Below are 16503 nucleotides of genomic sequence, written 5' to 3' on the forward strand. Positions count from 1 at the left end.
CTTCTATTGTTATTAAGACTTCTGGTTTCTTTTCTTCTAGCTCCAATTTGCCTTCTTTGGACCCTTACTGTTACAGAGACTAATAATAATTCAACAGCTGTATGAATTATGTTATCTATAAATTATTTAGGGGGCTTGCACTGTGTGCTTCTTGAGCGGAGGGGCTGTTTCTTTCATCTCTGCATTATTAGCGCCTAGCAAGTTCCTGACACTAGCAGGCCTGACCTGGATATTTCTGAATGTCTAAATGAATACCTTACATTAATAAAACACCTCTAACTTCTTCTAGTCCCAAGAAGAGAAATGAGTAAGGAGCAAAGACAAGATTTACCAAGCATTCTCATTCTTATTCTAAGACTGACTTACAAAGGAAAGTTTCTGCCTACCACTGACATACATCCTGAAGTCAGGGTGAATCACTTCACCCCCCAGAATGCTGGTGTCTGGGACTAACGCTCAGGCTTCTGTTGCAAAGGGTTACGGTGTTGTAAATTTCAATCTTAAACTAGGTGCTGCATCAGTTATTTCCTTAAGATCAAAATTTTAATAAGCAGACGTGAAGAAGCAGGTATCAAGAGTGGCCAGCCTGCTGCATCCAGAGCACTGGAAGCCCCAAGTGCCAGCTCTGAGTTGCCACTATTAATTCTGTGACTCTGGGCCAAGCAGTTCCCCCAGCTCTACGCCTGCTTCCTCATTTAAAAAATAGAGTATATGATTATATAACGAAGAATAATGTCTTGTCTTGCTTGTTGTTGGGAGATTGTTGGGAGGATCAAAATAGATCAAAGAGATAAAAGTTCTACGTAAACTCTGACGTTTCATTTAAATGTAAGCCAACAATATGACCACAAACAACACGGGAACCTACAAACCTTAACTCTATACGATGCTCCAATCTCCGTATCATGCAGGAAGACGAATATTGGAAGGAGAAGTTTTAAAACTGACGGAGAAATCATTTCAACCTTTAGGTACTTGTGTAAGAGGGAAAAACAAAGATTACTTAATGTTAAGTCAGGTTCATGGTGGAATGGGGCTTGGGACAATATCAATGTTTAAGGAGTATTCAAGGAAAATTGTTCACATTCCAGTCCTACGATTTATGGAAAACAATGAATAGGCTATTTTCAGAAAATTCGGATACAGTCAATATAGAGATAATTCACTGCTCCTTTCCACGGTTTCAAGAGACAAACCTGAGTAGAGACAGGAATCTTAGGCTAGTTCAGTGGAGGGGCACAAGGCAGGTGATCCCCTGACATCCAGCAACTGCACTTTCCCCGAAAAGATACATAAACACCACCGGACTTCCTAAACCCTGCGTTTAGGTCCTGGGGAGAGGGAGTGATCTTGGGGTCCCTGGCATAATCTACTCATTTGCGACCGGGTACTGCTGCTCTATAAACCCCCTCTAAATTAGAATCATCCAGAGGAAGGTGGGAAGATTTGACAGCAAGTCAGAATCAAGAGACAGTCATCACATATTATAAGCTCTTATATAACCAGGAAATGATTGTATGATATCTTCTAAATCAAAATGCAAGAAGTTGAAAACTTGATATGTGTCAAAGGCTTATATTAAAGAAAACGTGAGCAGGGCTTTTTAATTCATTTTGGCCTAAAAGTTAAAGATACCTTGACTGAAGTGTTAATTCTTCAAGAACATATTGATTTTAGAATGGATCTGGATTCCGCTTTCTGTATGGAAACGATAACTCCCAGGCATGGCATACCTATCACACATTACAAGTGATTGCCGGTCAAACCAACCAGGTTCTAACTATAGCGAAAAAGAGGTTCAGGGAAACAACAGAAAATAGAAATGATTGTTTGAACCCATCTATCAATTTTGAAGTAATGTATCCTGTGCATTTTAAACTTCTAAAGGGAATGGTTCCAAACGTTGGCGGTGACAAATACAAATACATTTAATACAGTTGCCTATCTCCTCTTTTGAGTTTCCAAAATTACTTTTGGTAAATGATATATTCATCTTTATTTATAAGATTATAATTAAATACATTTATAAGACTTATATAATCTTAAAAGATGGTGAATAGTAACTATGTGACCAATTAATTCCAAAGTGAAACAATTTCCTATATTCATTATTATCTTTTTAAGATCAGATTTATGATTCTTTTTTCTTAACTGAAATTTTAGCTTCCTTTTTGAAATAAAATAGGCTCTTCACTATTTACACGGTTATTTATTTCTGAGCTGCAAAAATGCTCTCTCCCTTTTTTTGCTCTGTATTACCATCTTCTCCTCCTGTAGGCCTCCATTCAATCTTGGCTGCCATGATTAGACAGTCAGAAAGGGACATGGCAGCTCATCGGTGCCAACACAGAGTGAGGAGAAGGTCTTTGCAGACCTGTCTAGGGAATAGCAGTAATTAGCAACGCCCCCAGGGGAAGGCGACTCTTAGAGAACTAACATGGGCCCGGTGGTCTAGCTCTCCAGCCAACTAAGAGTCCCTTCCGCCAAGACTGACTTCGGAGGTTTCAATTTTAGCTTTTACGAGGAAAGACAGTTTATAGCACCTCCAATTTTAAATAGGGAGGTTATAACTCACACTGGGCAGTGGTGCCAGAGGTAGGCCCTGTAGCCTCCAGCCTAGAGCTCTTTTCACATCCCTCTGGGATCACACTGCTGAGTACAAGAAGGCTTCAATATAGACCCTACAGGTCTTGGTCCCTATTTCTAAGAGCTTCCCTGCCTTCATAAAATCAGGTGACTGACAATCACTTTGATGTATGTATCATTTAATAATTCACATTCAACAGTTTATAGCATTTAATAAATAAGTCCCTTCCACCGTGAAGTAGACCTTATACCTAAGACCCAAACAGACAAACCGATTCATGTCAGTTTTTTTTTCAGATTTTTTTTTTTTTTTTGACGTGGACCATTTTTAAAGTCTTTATTGAATTTGTTACACTATTGCTTCTGTTTTATGTTTTGGGTTTTTGGCTGCGAGGCATGTGGGATCTTAGCTCCCCAACTAGGGATCGAACCCGCACCCCTTACACTGGAAGGCGAAGTCTTAACCACTGGATGGCCAGGGAAGTCCCAATTGATGTCAGATTTAAGACCAAAGAAGGAAAAGGTAGGTCTGAGGCGGTCATCCTATAAGTACACATCCTGCTCCAACACCAGCACTAGAGCACAAGGACAGACAGGTCACAGGCCCAGAGTCACTGCAGCTACCCCAGCACCAGTCTCTCCTCACGGCTTTTAGCCCCAGAGCCATGCTGGGGCCAGAGTAAAAAATGTGTTAAACAAAGGCTCAGCAAATATAAACTGTAAACTCCTCACCAGCCAGTCCCAAGAAGAACAAATGCTTTAACAGAGATTTCTCACGCTGGGGGCCTTTATCCTAAAATATAATTTTTGCAGCAGAAATGATGCAAGTCAGAAGAGTACTTCTATCTGTGGGCAAGTCTGGGTTTTCTGAATCTTTACTAAGTTTTCCCGAACCTGATGCTTTTTCTTACAGCCAACATGCTAGACTCTGGCAAATCTGTTCCACCACTTCAACATGTTCTAAAATTATAAACCGGAATCTACACTCTCTTGAAATCTCACGCTCTGGGCTTCACACACCCTCTGTTCATTGTGCGTCAGAAACAAGGCAGCCACTGCAGGCTCCTTTGCAGCTTTACCTGAGCTGGTTGATGCCGGGGATTTGCTGCGCCGGGAAGGTCCTGGGCTCTTGGTGGTGCTCCTGCGGGATGATGAAGCTATTTTGGTGTAAGAAGTGGACTTCACCACTCGACATTCTGGGGAAAGAAGAAAGGCCACACATCATTACAGGGTCACGCACATACCATTCGAAATGTATAATAAACCTGGAAGTAGAAATACACAGGCATCCTCAGTCACACGTGCTTTCTGCCAGCCCAGTATGTATCTATGACGACAGAACCAAAAAAAAAAAAAAAAAAAAAACCAGAAAGGGCACAGTGAGCATCTTAGACAACACAGTAAATACGGTTGTCCCTCTGTATCCACGGGGATTTGGTTACGGGACCACACACCCCCAGCCACCACCGCCATTGGCTGCTTGGGTCCTGCCCAGGTGGACCTGCAGGAGATGCCAATTTCTTTAAAAAAAAAAAAAAAAAAGAACAAAAACAAACTACACATCAGCACAAATTAAAAGGTAGAAGTAAGCAAGAAGCATAACATAATGATATCAGAAGACACGATCAGAACCACCATGTGAATAGTGCCTGAGAGGGTGTCTACGGAGGTTTTAATTCCCAAAACAGATCTTTGGACCATGTGAAGAGGACATCCACTTGGCTCAAGGCTCTGTCCCCACAACGGACAACACATCCTGGAGTTTGTCCCAGCCTTTGGACGTTGGTCTGGCCTTTCAGAAGTACATTAGCAACCAAATCAGACTGCTGTAATGCTGCCTGCCCACTGGCGTGCTTCCAGTTACTTTTTTTTTTTTTGCGGTACGCGGGACTCTCACTGTTGCGGCCTCTCCCGCTGCGGAGCACAGGCTCCGGACGCGCAGGCTCAGCGGCCATGGCTCACGGGCTCAGCCGCTCCGCGGCATGTGGGATCCTCCCGCACCGGGGCACGAACCCGCGTCCCCTGCATCGGCAGGCGGACTCTCAACCACTGCGCCACCTGGGAAGCCCCCCAGTTACACTTTTACCACATGTCTGCTCCATGCCAGGTGCTGAGTTCTGCAGGCACGACAGGGAACACACACGGTTTGGGAACTAGAAACACCGCCCACCTGGTAGTCCAGAGTGGAATCTTTTAACCAGCGAGGGCTCTTTTCTGCTAATTTTTATTTTGCGGACCTCATGTTTGAAAAATGTTGGCTTATGAAACAAATTGCATAAAGTAACAATACATTTCTCAGTTTAAACGAAAACCAGGACTTTATAACGAGGGCAAGATGACCAAGACTTTTGGTCCTAGGTCCTGAATGTTTACAGGTCACATAAATTTAAGATAATAATTTTAAAAGCTCGGTATCTTGTTAGCAGGGATGAATGGGTAAAAGAGAAAGCTACCAGATGGTGCACACTGGTAATAACACCCATCCGTGAGCTGCAACATGAGTTAAAAAGTTGACTTTAGGGTTTGTCGCAGGCTGTTTGCCACAGGAGGCAGAGCTGCTGGTTACGGACCCCACCTACCAGCCAGGGCTCGGGATCGGCAGAACAGAACCAATCTCTCCACACCAAGCTGACATTCTTCCAGCTCCCAGAAAGAAAGTCGGTATTTTCGTCAGGTGGCTAAGTCTTACCAGAGCAAATGTAGGCGTTTTATTTGATTTTCAGAGTATTGAAAAAAACCTTGTGGACCCATGCCATGCTTCTCCAGCTTCTCCAGCTTCTCTGGAGCTTAGTTCTCACCATACTATTAATCTACCAAAAGTATTCATTTACTCCTCTGCCTCCCCACCCCCTACTCCCCTGGGTACCACCTAGGCCTGGCATATGGAAAAGGACGGAATAGCTGCTCAGCAAGTATGGGCCCACATTGTTATTGACCTTGTTACTACTTGTGTGAACTCTTAGTATTCATTAGAGTAATCCAACCTCCCATTTTACAGATAAGGAAACTGAGTCTCCGAGAGGCTAAGTGACTTGCATCAGAATCGAAGTCTCTCGGTTTAGTGGCTTCCTCACCACCCCAGGATCTGATGTGGTGGCCTAAGCAGGCTGCTTCATTGTGAATCAAGGCTGGAAAATTGTTATCAGTGCCCATGGTCGAAGACTGACAAGTGGGTGATGGCGGACAATGGGAAGGACGGCAAACAACCAGTTCTCGTGTCAACATTAAATTAAAATTTAAATACTAAAGCTGCAATTCAATCAACGTGCTTATTGCATTCCCCCCAAAAAGAAACAATGAACTCTCTTTCAGAAGTGGGATCGTAGTGAAGCGATCGCTTGGGGGAATCATGGAGTCTGAAAGATAACTACAAGTATTACAAATCTCATACCACTTGCCTTCAGTATAAGAGCGAAGCTTCATGAGTCATACAGAGGATTAGGATAATTCTGAAAGGCTAGGGCTGAATACAGGAAAACAGAAACAAAACAATGATAGTAACTGCTTTTTTTCCCAAGGTCAAAATAAAACCAATCGAAGAAAATTGTACTGCCAAGCCATAAATTATAAAAAAAAGACTTCAACCATCTTTCCCATTAAAGTTTAGATTTTAAGTATTTTAATTAATTTAAATGGGAATGGTATTTTATGGTGATAAAAGATGCCGTGAAGGACAAATGCTTCATTCCTTTGAGAGAATGCCAAAATCTTTGTCAGCTTAAAACCACAATTTAGAAACATTGTGCGTAACATGATGTACACGGCCAGTAAAGTAGAAAACCTTATTTGTTCTCATGAAGGACATTTCAGAGAGTCTGGCAAGGAAGGAGACAGCACCCTGCACCCTCCCCCCTCTTCTGGGGTCATTTGCCTTTGAGGGCAATCCCTTCATCCTGGTATTTTTGGCACTCTCACATTAAGCGGGCTGCACTTCCTTTGGCTGTGGGGATACTGGACAACATGGACACTTCTTAAGGAGGATGAGATTGAAGGAAGCTTCAGGAGAGTAATTTCTCTTGCTACTGAAGATCGCAGCCTACCCAAGTACAGAAAATCAGATGAAGCACATGAACTGGGTCTCTGATAACTGACCCCCCCACCCCCCATAGCAAGCAAGTAAGCAAGCAAGCTCTGATTAAATCTCTGCTTCAGAAAGTCCCTGCAATCATAGCTCTATGAGGGGGAAAGTACCGTTCTCCATATGGTCTGTACTAATGTTAGCTTTACAGACGTTCTCAGGATTTGGTAAGACAGAAGTTACGACATTTCCCACCTTCACTCTGGACCCCAACTCAAGAAACAGGCCTTCTGTGATGGCCAGATTTAGAGACAACCCAGATGCGGATGTAGAGGCAGGAAACTGGAGAAGGAATACATTCTTTGGCCACGTTCCCAGTGGCATGAGAACCTCCACGTATGCAAATTCTCCCGACTCAGAAACAGGTGGTAGGTGGGCTGATGTATAACGAAAGGTGCTAAAGAATAGAAATGATTATAGAACTCTACTGGCGGCACCAGCAGTTCACCTGAGCTCACACAGCAGAGATGCTCATGCATTCAAAGGAGCCCACTAGTATCTTTTGGAGAATCTTGAAAGACAAAGGTGATGTCCCCTAAATGCCTAGGCAGCTTTAGTGACATTTGCAGGCTGGCTAGAGGATATCCTTTAAACAAGGAATTTTTTACTCCTGTAATATCTTTTTTTATATATAAATTTATTTTATTCATTTATTTTTGGCTGCGTTGGGTCTTCATTGCTGCACACGGGCTTTCTCTACTTGCGACGAGCGGGGGCTACTCTTCATTGCGGTGCGTGGGCTTCTCACTGTGGTGGCTTCTTGTTGCGGAGGATGGGCTCTAGGTGCACAGGCTTCAGTAGTTGTGGCATGTGGGCTCAGTAGTTGTGGCGCATGGGCTCTAGAGCGCAAGCTCAGTAGTTGTGGTGCACGGGCTTAGTTGCTCTGCGGCATGTGGGATCTTCCTGGACCAGGGATCGAACCCGTGTACCCTGCATTGGCTGTAATCTCTTTTTAAAACCAGCAGAATAAAATCACTGTCAGGCAGAGACCTCTCAGTGATCACAACTCTAAATTCAGTTGTTCTGAGCTATTCAGGAGATGGGCAAGTTCATCTAGAAGCATCCATTATCAGCAGTAGATGCTTTGTGCTTTCTTCCCCATCCTGATTACAAAGACAAGCTTCCTCTTAACTTGGCAAAGGTAAGAAGCTTCCAAATGCAACAATAGTCCTGTCTGTGGCTATGTGCAAAAGACAGCTAGGGAGCACATTTAGTTCCAGAGACTTTGTATAAATATGGCGCAAGCTTGGTCACCAAAAGAGAGAATCTGCAATTCCGGCTCTCTAACTGTCCAATGAGTAGCTCTCACATGTTCATATGCTCTGGGTTGGAAGGAACCCTCCAAGAATATCAAGGTTGTCAATGGTTACCCAATCAACTCTCTGCTCAATTCATGAATGTCCTCTCCAACCGTCTCGGTAAGGGGCTGGCCAGCTTCTTCTTGATCACCTCCGGTGCCTGGGGGATTCACCACCTTCTGCCTCAAGGTTTTTGAAGCTCTGACCATCCTGCTTAGCCTCCAGTTTTGTCAGCATGGGTGAGCTGAAAGACCAGTCCTGGTATGACCTAGGCCAAAGTTTACTTCCTATAGAAACATGATGATTCTTGAACTTCAGGGCAGTATTACAGGAAAATCCAAATGCTGGAAGGGTTGATCTGTATCTCCCAGGTGCAATGCTCTGATAAGGGCTGAGGTCCATCCTCTTGTTTCTGCACCACCTAGATTCGGAGCCAATCCTGACACTACAGTGAAACTCCCTTCCCTACTGGCAATGGGGTTTGGAACCAGTGTTACTTTCCTAAGCTCCAAATGCAGCAGGTCCAGAATAAAAGCAGTGGAGATCGAAACACTTGAAACCATAGTCTTTAAAAAATAAAGCCTGTAGCAGATTGAGCTGGAAGCAGACATCAGCTGGAGTGGCTTAGCTGGAGAACAAAGTCCCAGAAACTGAGATTTTTAAAGTACCTTCTAAAAATATAGCCACGCGTGTCTAAAGCCAGCACCTAGACTGGCCCACCGCTTTCACAACCCCCAGCTCAGGACTCCAGATGGCACACACGTGTTCCCACGCGGCAGGGCTGCTGGCTGTGAAACTGACACGAACCAGCTCTGAAGGCATTTGCTGGCTGAGCGCTGACCCTTTCCATAACCTCTGCAGAAGCTTTTCTGGGGCTGGGATGTTCCGTCCTGACATCTCAAGAGTCACCACTCAGATCTACTGTTTTAATAGCACGAGTGATTCTCTTCCCCAAATTACTTTCTTTTCTCCTGATAGTCAAATAAAAGTTAATTTTCCCTAAGTACGAGCTGAGTGTTACGTGGGAGCTGCTTTGCTCTAGGAGATCGCCTGGTAACCCAGGTTCCTGCTATCTTATGTCTGTCCCCCCTAAGTGTCTTCCTCTACATGGTCCCAGCCCGCCCATCGTGCAGTCTCCAAGTTTTAGCCCTTGGGGAAAAGAGGGAGGCTTCCAAACATTAGACAGGAAGAGCTGCTTTGTGCCTGCTCCACCAGATCCTCATTTCTTGACGCTGATCTATCTCATTCTTTCCTTTTTCCCACAACAACTGCACTGTTCGGTGCCAGTCGCTAGTTGGATCCCTGGTCTCTACCCACTGGATGCCAGTAGCACCTCTCTAGTTGTAAAGACCAAAAAATGTCTCCACACGTTGCCAAATGTCCCCTGGGGGGAATAACCCTTGGTTAAGAACCACTTTTGGATCTCTCCATTAGTGATCTTTCCAACGGTCTTCAATAAATTCTTCAATTCTTCCTTGAGGGTGTTAATGAAGCCATCGCCAACCACTAGCCTGGGGCCCTAAACAATGCATTCTGCACGTTATTGCTGTAGATGTGGCCAACATGAATTGACAGTTCCGGGCATCTGTGCATCCACTGCAGTGTAGATGATGTGACTGGCAGTGTTGAAAGCCTTCCAATTGTCTGTTAAAATCGGATCAGCATCGATTGTTTTTGCCATCTCTGAGAACACGGTGACATGGGGTCTTGAAACGCTGGTGGTTTCCTAGTTGAGAGTTTGGAAAATGGAGGAGGTCATGGGGGCACAGTGTAGAGAAAGAGGACTTGCATGCTGTGCTGAGCAAATCTGAGGGTTGCAGAAGGGCCAGGAGCATTGCCCCTAATCCATTGCACTCTCAGTCCAGTCCTCTCCCTTCCAAGTACCACTTAACCTCTGCAATGACACGTTTGGAACCAATCCCCAAATAGTGCTACCCAAGCCATTTTAGTTGAGTGCAAATACCCAGGCAGGAGATTTCGGTTCTTACCTATTGAGACTGGAAATTTGCAACTCTATTCATTAAGCCAGATAGCACTGCCTCAAAACAATGGAGTTATCCCTCTTCCTGCTTCCCCAGGCCAGCAATCAGGGCACACCTGAAGCCTTCCCCTTTTCCACTATAAAGCATTCCCACTCCTCTGCCTGCCTTTGGGTCTCTGCCAAAATGCAAATGATGGTGGCTGACTCCTTTGCTTTAACAAGCTCACAGTAAATAGCCTTCCCTGGTTCTCATTGGTTGCTCTTTATTTCCACAACATGCACGGCTCTCCCTCTTAAGCTGGCCATAAAACGAAGTAACTAACTTGACTTGAGCATCAGGTTGTATGAAACAGGCTTACCTTTCTTCATTAGTTATGACAGCATCCACAGGAGGAAACAGCACATGAACATCTCCCATCTCACACTTGACCTATGCTCACTGAGGCATGACGGTACACATCATCTGAATGATGACTTTTTTCTAAAGTGCATGTATTGATTTCCTGTGGCTGCCACAACAAATTACCAAAAATGTGTTGGCTTACAATGACCAAAATATACTCGCACATAGTTCTAGAGGCCAGAAATCTGAAATCAAGGTGTTGCAGGGCCACAGTCCCTTCGAAGGCTCTAGAGAATCTCTTTCTTGCCTCTTCCACCTTCTGGTGGTTCCAGGCATTCCTTGGCTTGTGGCCCCATCATGGAGATCTCTGCCTCCATCTTCACATGGACTTCCCCTAGGCGTGTCTGTGTTATCTGCTTTTGCCTCCTTCTTAGGTGGATATTTGCAATGGCATTTCAGGCTCAACTGGATGACCTAAGGTAATCTCATCTCAAGATCCTTCAATTAATTATATCTGCAAAGAAGCTTTTTCCAAGTAAGGTAACATTTACAAGTTGACATCTTGTGGCCTTTCAACCTGTCAGAGGTGTGTGTGACGCAACTTTAGGACAAGACTTTCTTGAAAACTTTTGTCAGGATTCTGTTGTTACTCCCCCGCTTAAAACCCTTCTATGACTCCTTGCTGCTCTTTGTGAACAGCCTTAGTGCAGCCTTTAAGGCCCCTGCCCACCTCAGCTCCTCTCTCTTCCTTCCTCTGAACACATTATTTTAGTTTCTGACAAACACTAAGTATCTTCCTGCCTCTGGGCTTTAGGACATTAATTTCCCTACGCAAGGAACAATTCCGCCCTTGTGCTAGCTCACTTCAGCTCATACTTCCCGGCTCAGCTTAAATTCATCCACCTTGCAAATATTTACCAAGTCCCTGCTGTTTAAGTGCCGATGCAGCAGTAAATCAGAAGACAGGGTACCTACTCTGATGGGAAGTTGAAATGGGCCTTAAAAACAAAAACAAGAACAAGAGCTGATTTTCTAAGTACTTTGCCAAGCGGTGAAAGGAGGCTGTGACAGCGCCTGGGTGAGTGGTTTCTCGATGGTGATGGTCAGAGAAGGTCTCTGGGTATAGAGGACATCAAAGGTGAGCTCCGAACATAGAAAGGAACCAGCCACGGGTAGATTACAGGAAAGAGGTAGGCGGGGCCCAGATCAAGTCAGGGTTGGGGAGACCAAATGAGGGGTTTGGATTTTACTCTAAGCAGGATGGGAAGTTATAGAAGGGCTTTAAGCAAAGGCATTGTTGTGTTCTGATCTGTGAGCCTAAAAGATCACTCTGGGGAGAATCTAGGAGAGGAAGGGTGGTGGCTTAGACCAGGATGCAGGTAATAGAAATGGATGGACGAGAATGACTTGAGATATGATGTGGAGGTCCAGTCCACAAAGCTTGAGGGTGGACTGGGCGGTGGTGGGGAGGGCTGGGCAGGACAGTCCCAGCTAACACGACCTTCGTCAGGTATACTTCTGAGACCTACTGACTGTTCTACACAATGCAGTGGCTTCAGGTGCCAAAGGCAGGAGAGACCAAGAGTTTACCAAGGCCCATGGTCTTCCTTCAGGGTAAAGGACAGACTTTCCCACTCTTTAAACATGCAGAATCGTTGTTCTTCTTTTGACCAACAGAATTAGAATCACTGGAGGTAGAACCTGAAGCGTTAAGAAAAATCCCCAGGTGACCCTGACGGTGTGAGTCCACAGACCAGCAACTTTTTGCCATTCTCTGGTATATAGATAAGAAAATGACTGAAGAAAATCCGGAGGTTCAGCATTTGAAGTCATTGTGCAATGTGGCGTCTGGAACAAAGGACTAAACTAACAGCCCGAGGAGATAGATTAGCAAGATAAATCGGTCTTGAAAAAACAACAAACATCCATCCTATTGAGATTTGGTCCCAACTCAAATTTTCAAAAACAACCAACTGTCATCCTGAGACTTAGCCTAAAGCAGACTTTGGAAGAGAACAAGAGTTCACATTTATTAACAACGCATGACCACCTGGCTTTCATTAGCTACGAGATGGAAACGATCTGAAAGATAGATAAGAAATAGATAAATTACCCAAGAACCAAAAGGAATAAAATGGGTACAAGTTTCTCCTAGAGAAAGGAAAAAGAAACAAAAGAAACCCAAAACAATAAAAAATCATAGAAGCATGAACTGAAAAAAACTTGATAGCTTTCTCCTTGAGTAAGGCTACTTTTATGCCTGACTTTATCCCGCTCCTGCAGAAACAAAGATAAGTGTACATTCTTGGTCCAGTGGGTCCAGCCCAGGCCCGAGTGGTTCAGGAGTCGGGAGGTCTGGAAGGGTCTCACTGGGAAAGGTATGGAGTTACAGGGCAGCCCACGTGATGAACGCTGAGAATGCCAGGCGTGTCATTCACTATGGGTAAGGCTCTGTTCTAAATTATCCTGTGCCCCCTTAATGAAATTAGGACTAGTCATAGCTTAGATGGGGTCCACTCTTCTCCCATCAAAACAGAGTCACAGGCTCTATGCTGTCCAACAGTTTGGGGCATTTTGCTTAGAGAAGTTCTCTAGCATCTTGTGCTAATGTGGTCCATGGGCAAGCAGCCTCAACATCGCCTGAGAGCTTGCAGACTCTCCGGTCCCACCCCAGACCTACTGAATCAGAATGTGCACTTTACCAACGTTCCTAGTAATTTGTATTCACATTAAAGCTTGAAAAGAACTGCTCTAGAACTATGGATGGACGCCCTTAGATCAGTGGCTCTGATCTAGGGGAGTATGTGAAAAACAACAGGTCCCTCGTTCCAGTCCCCAGAGATTCTGACCTCAAAGGCCAGGCATCTGCATCTTGGACGAGCACCTCAGCCGATTATGATTCTGCCACTCAAGGAATAATTTAAGAAACAGGGCCATAGATGGTAATAAGTAGGAATTAGTAACTGTAGGAAGGCATTAAATAACAGACATAGGGCTTCCCTGGTGGCGCAGTGGTTGAGAGTCCGCCTGCCGATGCAGGGGACGCGGGTTCGTGCCCGGGTCTGGGAAGATCCCACATGCCGCGGGGCGGCGGGGCCTGTGAGCCATGGCCGCTGAGCCTGCGCGTCCGGAGCCTGTGCTCTGCAACGGGAGACGCCACAGCAGTGAGAGGCCCGCGTACCGCAAAAAAATAAAAAATAAAAAAATAACAGACATAGTCTAACATCTTCTTGAGAGGGCAATATTTTACAGTAGTGTCTCTAGCTTCCCCTATGATAAGAATCACTTGGGGGTTATTGTTGAACATTCAACTTCCCAAACCCCTTCCCCAGATGCTTTGATGCAGTAGGTCTGGGATGAGGTTCTGGGAATCTATATTTTTAACAAGTACCTTGGGTGGTTCTGATAATTAAAGAGGTTTAGGAGAACTACTGTATTGGAAAATATCCCGTCCCGGCCAGCTCATTATCTGTCGGTTAAAGCAGAAGAACCAGGTTCTTGGTGGGGAGAGGGACTTGTGTACAAAAGAAGTTTCCAGAAAGTCATATACCCTCATCTAAATGTTCTGTGGAGTGGACCTCAGGCCTGATTAGGAACAGAGATTTTTCGCCAGCAAGAGGTTCCTGCATTTGAGGAATAATCAGCTGAGTCTCATCCTGAGAAAAGACACACAAACCTGCATCAACAGGGGGTAAATGAGATTTGGGGGTCCCTGCTTTCATGTCCTGAGGTAAAGGCAAGGCTTGGGAAGATAATTCTCCAATGTGTTTGAGCCTCTGAGTCTGCCCTGTCATCTCAAGGAGAATTAAAAAAAAAAAAAAAACAAAAACCCAATAGGGAAACTAAGGGGAAAAAACCCTTAACTATAAGACCAGGAATAAACACTCAGACTCTAGTGCAGAAGAAAGTAATCAGACAGAATGACTGTCATGATAAATGAGAAGCTGAAGTTACATGGTTATAAAGGGACTGAGTGATACTCAAGAATAACGATGCAAATCTACTTCTAAGCAGAGTCTCACTGGGAAAGAATTTTATTTAGAGGTTTTGCCTTTAAGGAATAGGGACAATCATGGGGGTTGACAAGACTCAGCTGCTTCAGGGAAGAAACAGGTAACACAAACGTGTGCATGTGGCAGAGCAGAAAAAAATCAGGACATAAAGGAAAGCTGCTAGATAATAAAGGTTGACTAGGTTCTTAAGAGAGCTTTCATTTCCTTCCAAGGAGATACTTAAAAGTACGGCAGCCATTCGTTTTCCTACAAGCAGTTAGATATTGTTCTAAATATCAACAGGTTTTAGAATGAATGACTTCTTGGGATATTACAGAAATACCTACCCTGAAAAAACAAAATATTTGTAAAAGTCCCCCATTGGTACCACACAAGCAATGCTTCTAAGAATGTTCTAAGAGTGCCACCAGGGAGATCCACTGGAGAAATTAAATTAAGTGCTGCATATAAATTAGTTTTCTGGGAATCAGTTCTGCCTGTGGATTTCTAGGGTACTCTTTGAAGATAGCAGCATGAGAGAACACAGGACACGGGGATGAAATACATTCTTTCCTTCTTTTCACAATCAGTACAGAAAACAGACAATGCCCCCAACAGGACAGCTTTTACAGTCTGTCAATAGCTTTCCTGACTGTTATACTGCTTCAGGGAAAACAGAAAGTCAAGTTATTTCATTTAGAGATTAAATAGGATAAAAAAAATTTAATTGATACAGCCACTATGGAGAACAGTATGGAGGTTCCTTAAAAAAAACTAAAAATAGAACTACCATATGATCCAGCAATCCCACTGCTGGGCATATACCCTGAGAAAACCATAATTCAAAAAGAGTCATGTACCAAAATATTCATTGCAGTTCTATTTACAATAGCTAGGACGTGGAAGCAACCTAAGTGTCCATCAAGAGATGAATGGATAAAGAAGATGTGGCACATATATACAATGGAATATTACTCAGCCATAAAAAGAAATGAAATTGAGTTATTTGTAGTGAGGTGGATGGACCTAGAGTCTGTCATACGGAGTGAATTAAGTCAGAAAGAGAAAAACAAATACCATATGCTAACACATATATATGGAATCTAAGGGAAAAAAAAAAAGGTCATAAAGAACCTAGAGGCAAGAAGGGAATAAAACAGACCTACTAGAGAATGGACTTGAGGATACAGGGAGGGGGAAGGGTAAGCAGGGACAAAGTGAGAGAGTGGCATGGACATATATAAACTACCAAACGTAAAATAGATAGCTAGTGGGAAGCAGCCGCATAGCACAAGGAGATCAGCTCGGTGCTTTGTGACCACCTAGAGGGGTGGGATAGGGAGGGTGGGGGGGGTGGGAGACGCAAGAGGGAAGAGATATGGGAACATATGTATATGTATAACTGATTCACTTTGTTATAAAGCAGAAACTAACACACTACTGTAAAGCAATTATACTCCAATAAAGATGTTTAGCTTTAAAGCCCAGAGACAAAACTGCACAGGTTTAATAGAAATAAGAGATACATTTCTAGGTGCTACACTTTCTAGGATCATTAATATAGTCTAAGCTTCTCCAGGGCCACTCCCTCTTCAGTCCTGCAACGTTTGCTGAGAAGGCAACTGTGTTTTCAGCCGGATGGCAATACAAATCGAAAGAAGAAATGTTCTGAGTTGCTTCTATTTTTGACAAACTGAAGAGTTCACCTCAGTAGATATATCCTGCTCTTCCACAGCTGGCAATCACTTAGGTGACACACTTGTCAAATATAGCTAATAAGGCTGCACGTTAAAAGCTTGGGGGAAATTACAGGTTGTCCAAGTTCCACAAGTGATCTGTTTGGGTGGGCAAGGAAGTGAAGGGAACACCTGAAAAAGGCACAGCCAATGTGCAGTGGGCATTTCCTGGTGAATCTCCTAGCTGTTGCTGGCACTGCCTTTTCAAGCAGTTCAGATGGGTCTTTCAGTTCAGGATGAAACAGTTAAAAGAAACAGTGCACAATCAGACAAGGTATTTGCCATCATTTTTGTGACCCACTGGATTTCTGGCTGCGTGATCTGGGTTGCTCACAGACCACAAAAGATGCTGTATTCGCTTCTCAACCCTTCCCTTTCACCTTGTTTCACATGAGTCATTTTTCCATGAGGGAGAAAGTCTATGGGAAAGAATGATAAGGAAATGGAATCTGGGAAGAGCAGATATTAATATCAGTTTTAAACAAAAAT

General features: G+C 44.0%; 1 protein-coding gene across 2 annotated transcripts in view; it reads right to left on the reverse strand.

The window, feature by feature from the left end:
- Nucleotides 1-16503, reverse strand: part of DCLK1 (doublecortin like kinase 1) — a 334035-nt gene that overhangs the window by 92153 nt on the left and 225379 nt on the right. For both annotated transcript variants that reach the window (XM_060129142.1, XM_060129143.1), the window contains exon 5: nucleotides 3666-3782. In XM_060129142.1, the coding sequence (XP_059985125.1) occupies nucleotides 3666-3782 (117 nt within the window). The remainder of the gene's footprint in view (nucleotides 1-3665; nucleotides 3783-16503) is intronic.

The sequence above is a fragment of the Lagenorhynchus albirostris genome, chromosome 18 (assembly GCF_949774975.1).
Source record: "Lagenorhynchus albirostris chromosome 18, mLagAlb1.1, whole genome shotgun sequence".
In the NCBI taxonomy this organism is placed as follows: domain Eukaryota; kingdom Metazoa; phylum Chordata; class Mammalia; order Artiodactyla; family Delphinidae; genus Lagenorhynchus; species Lagenorhynchus albirostris.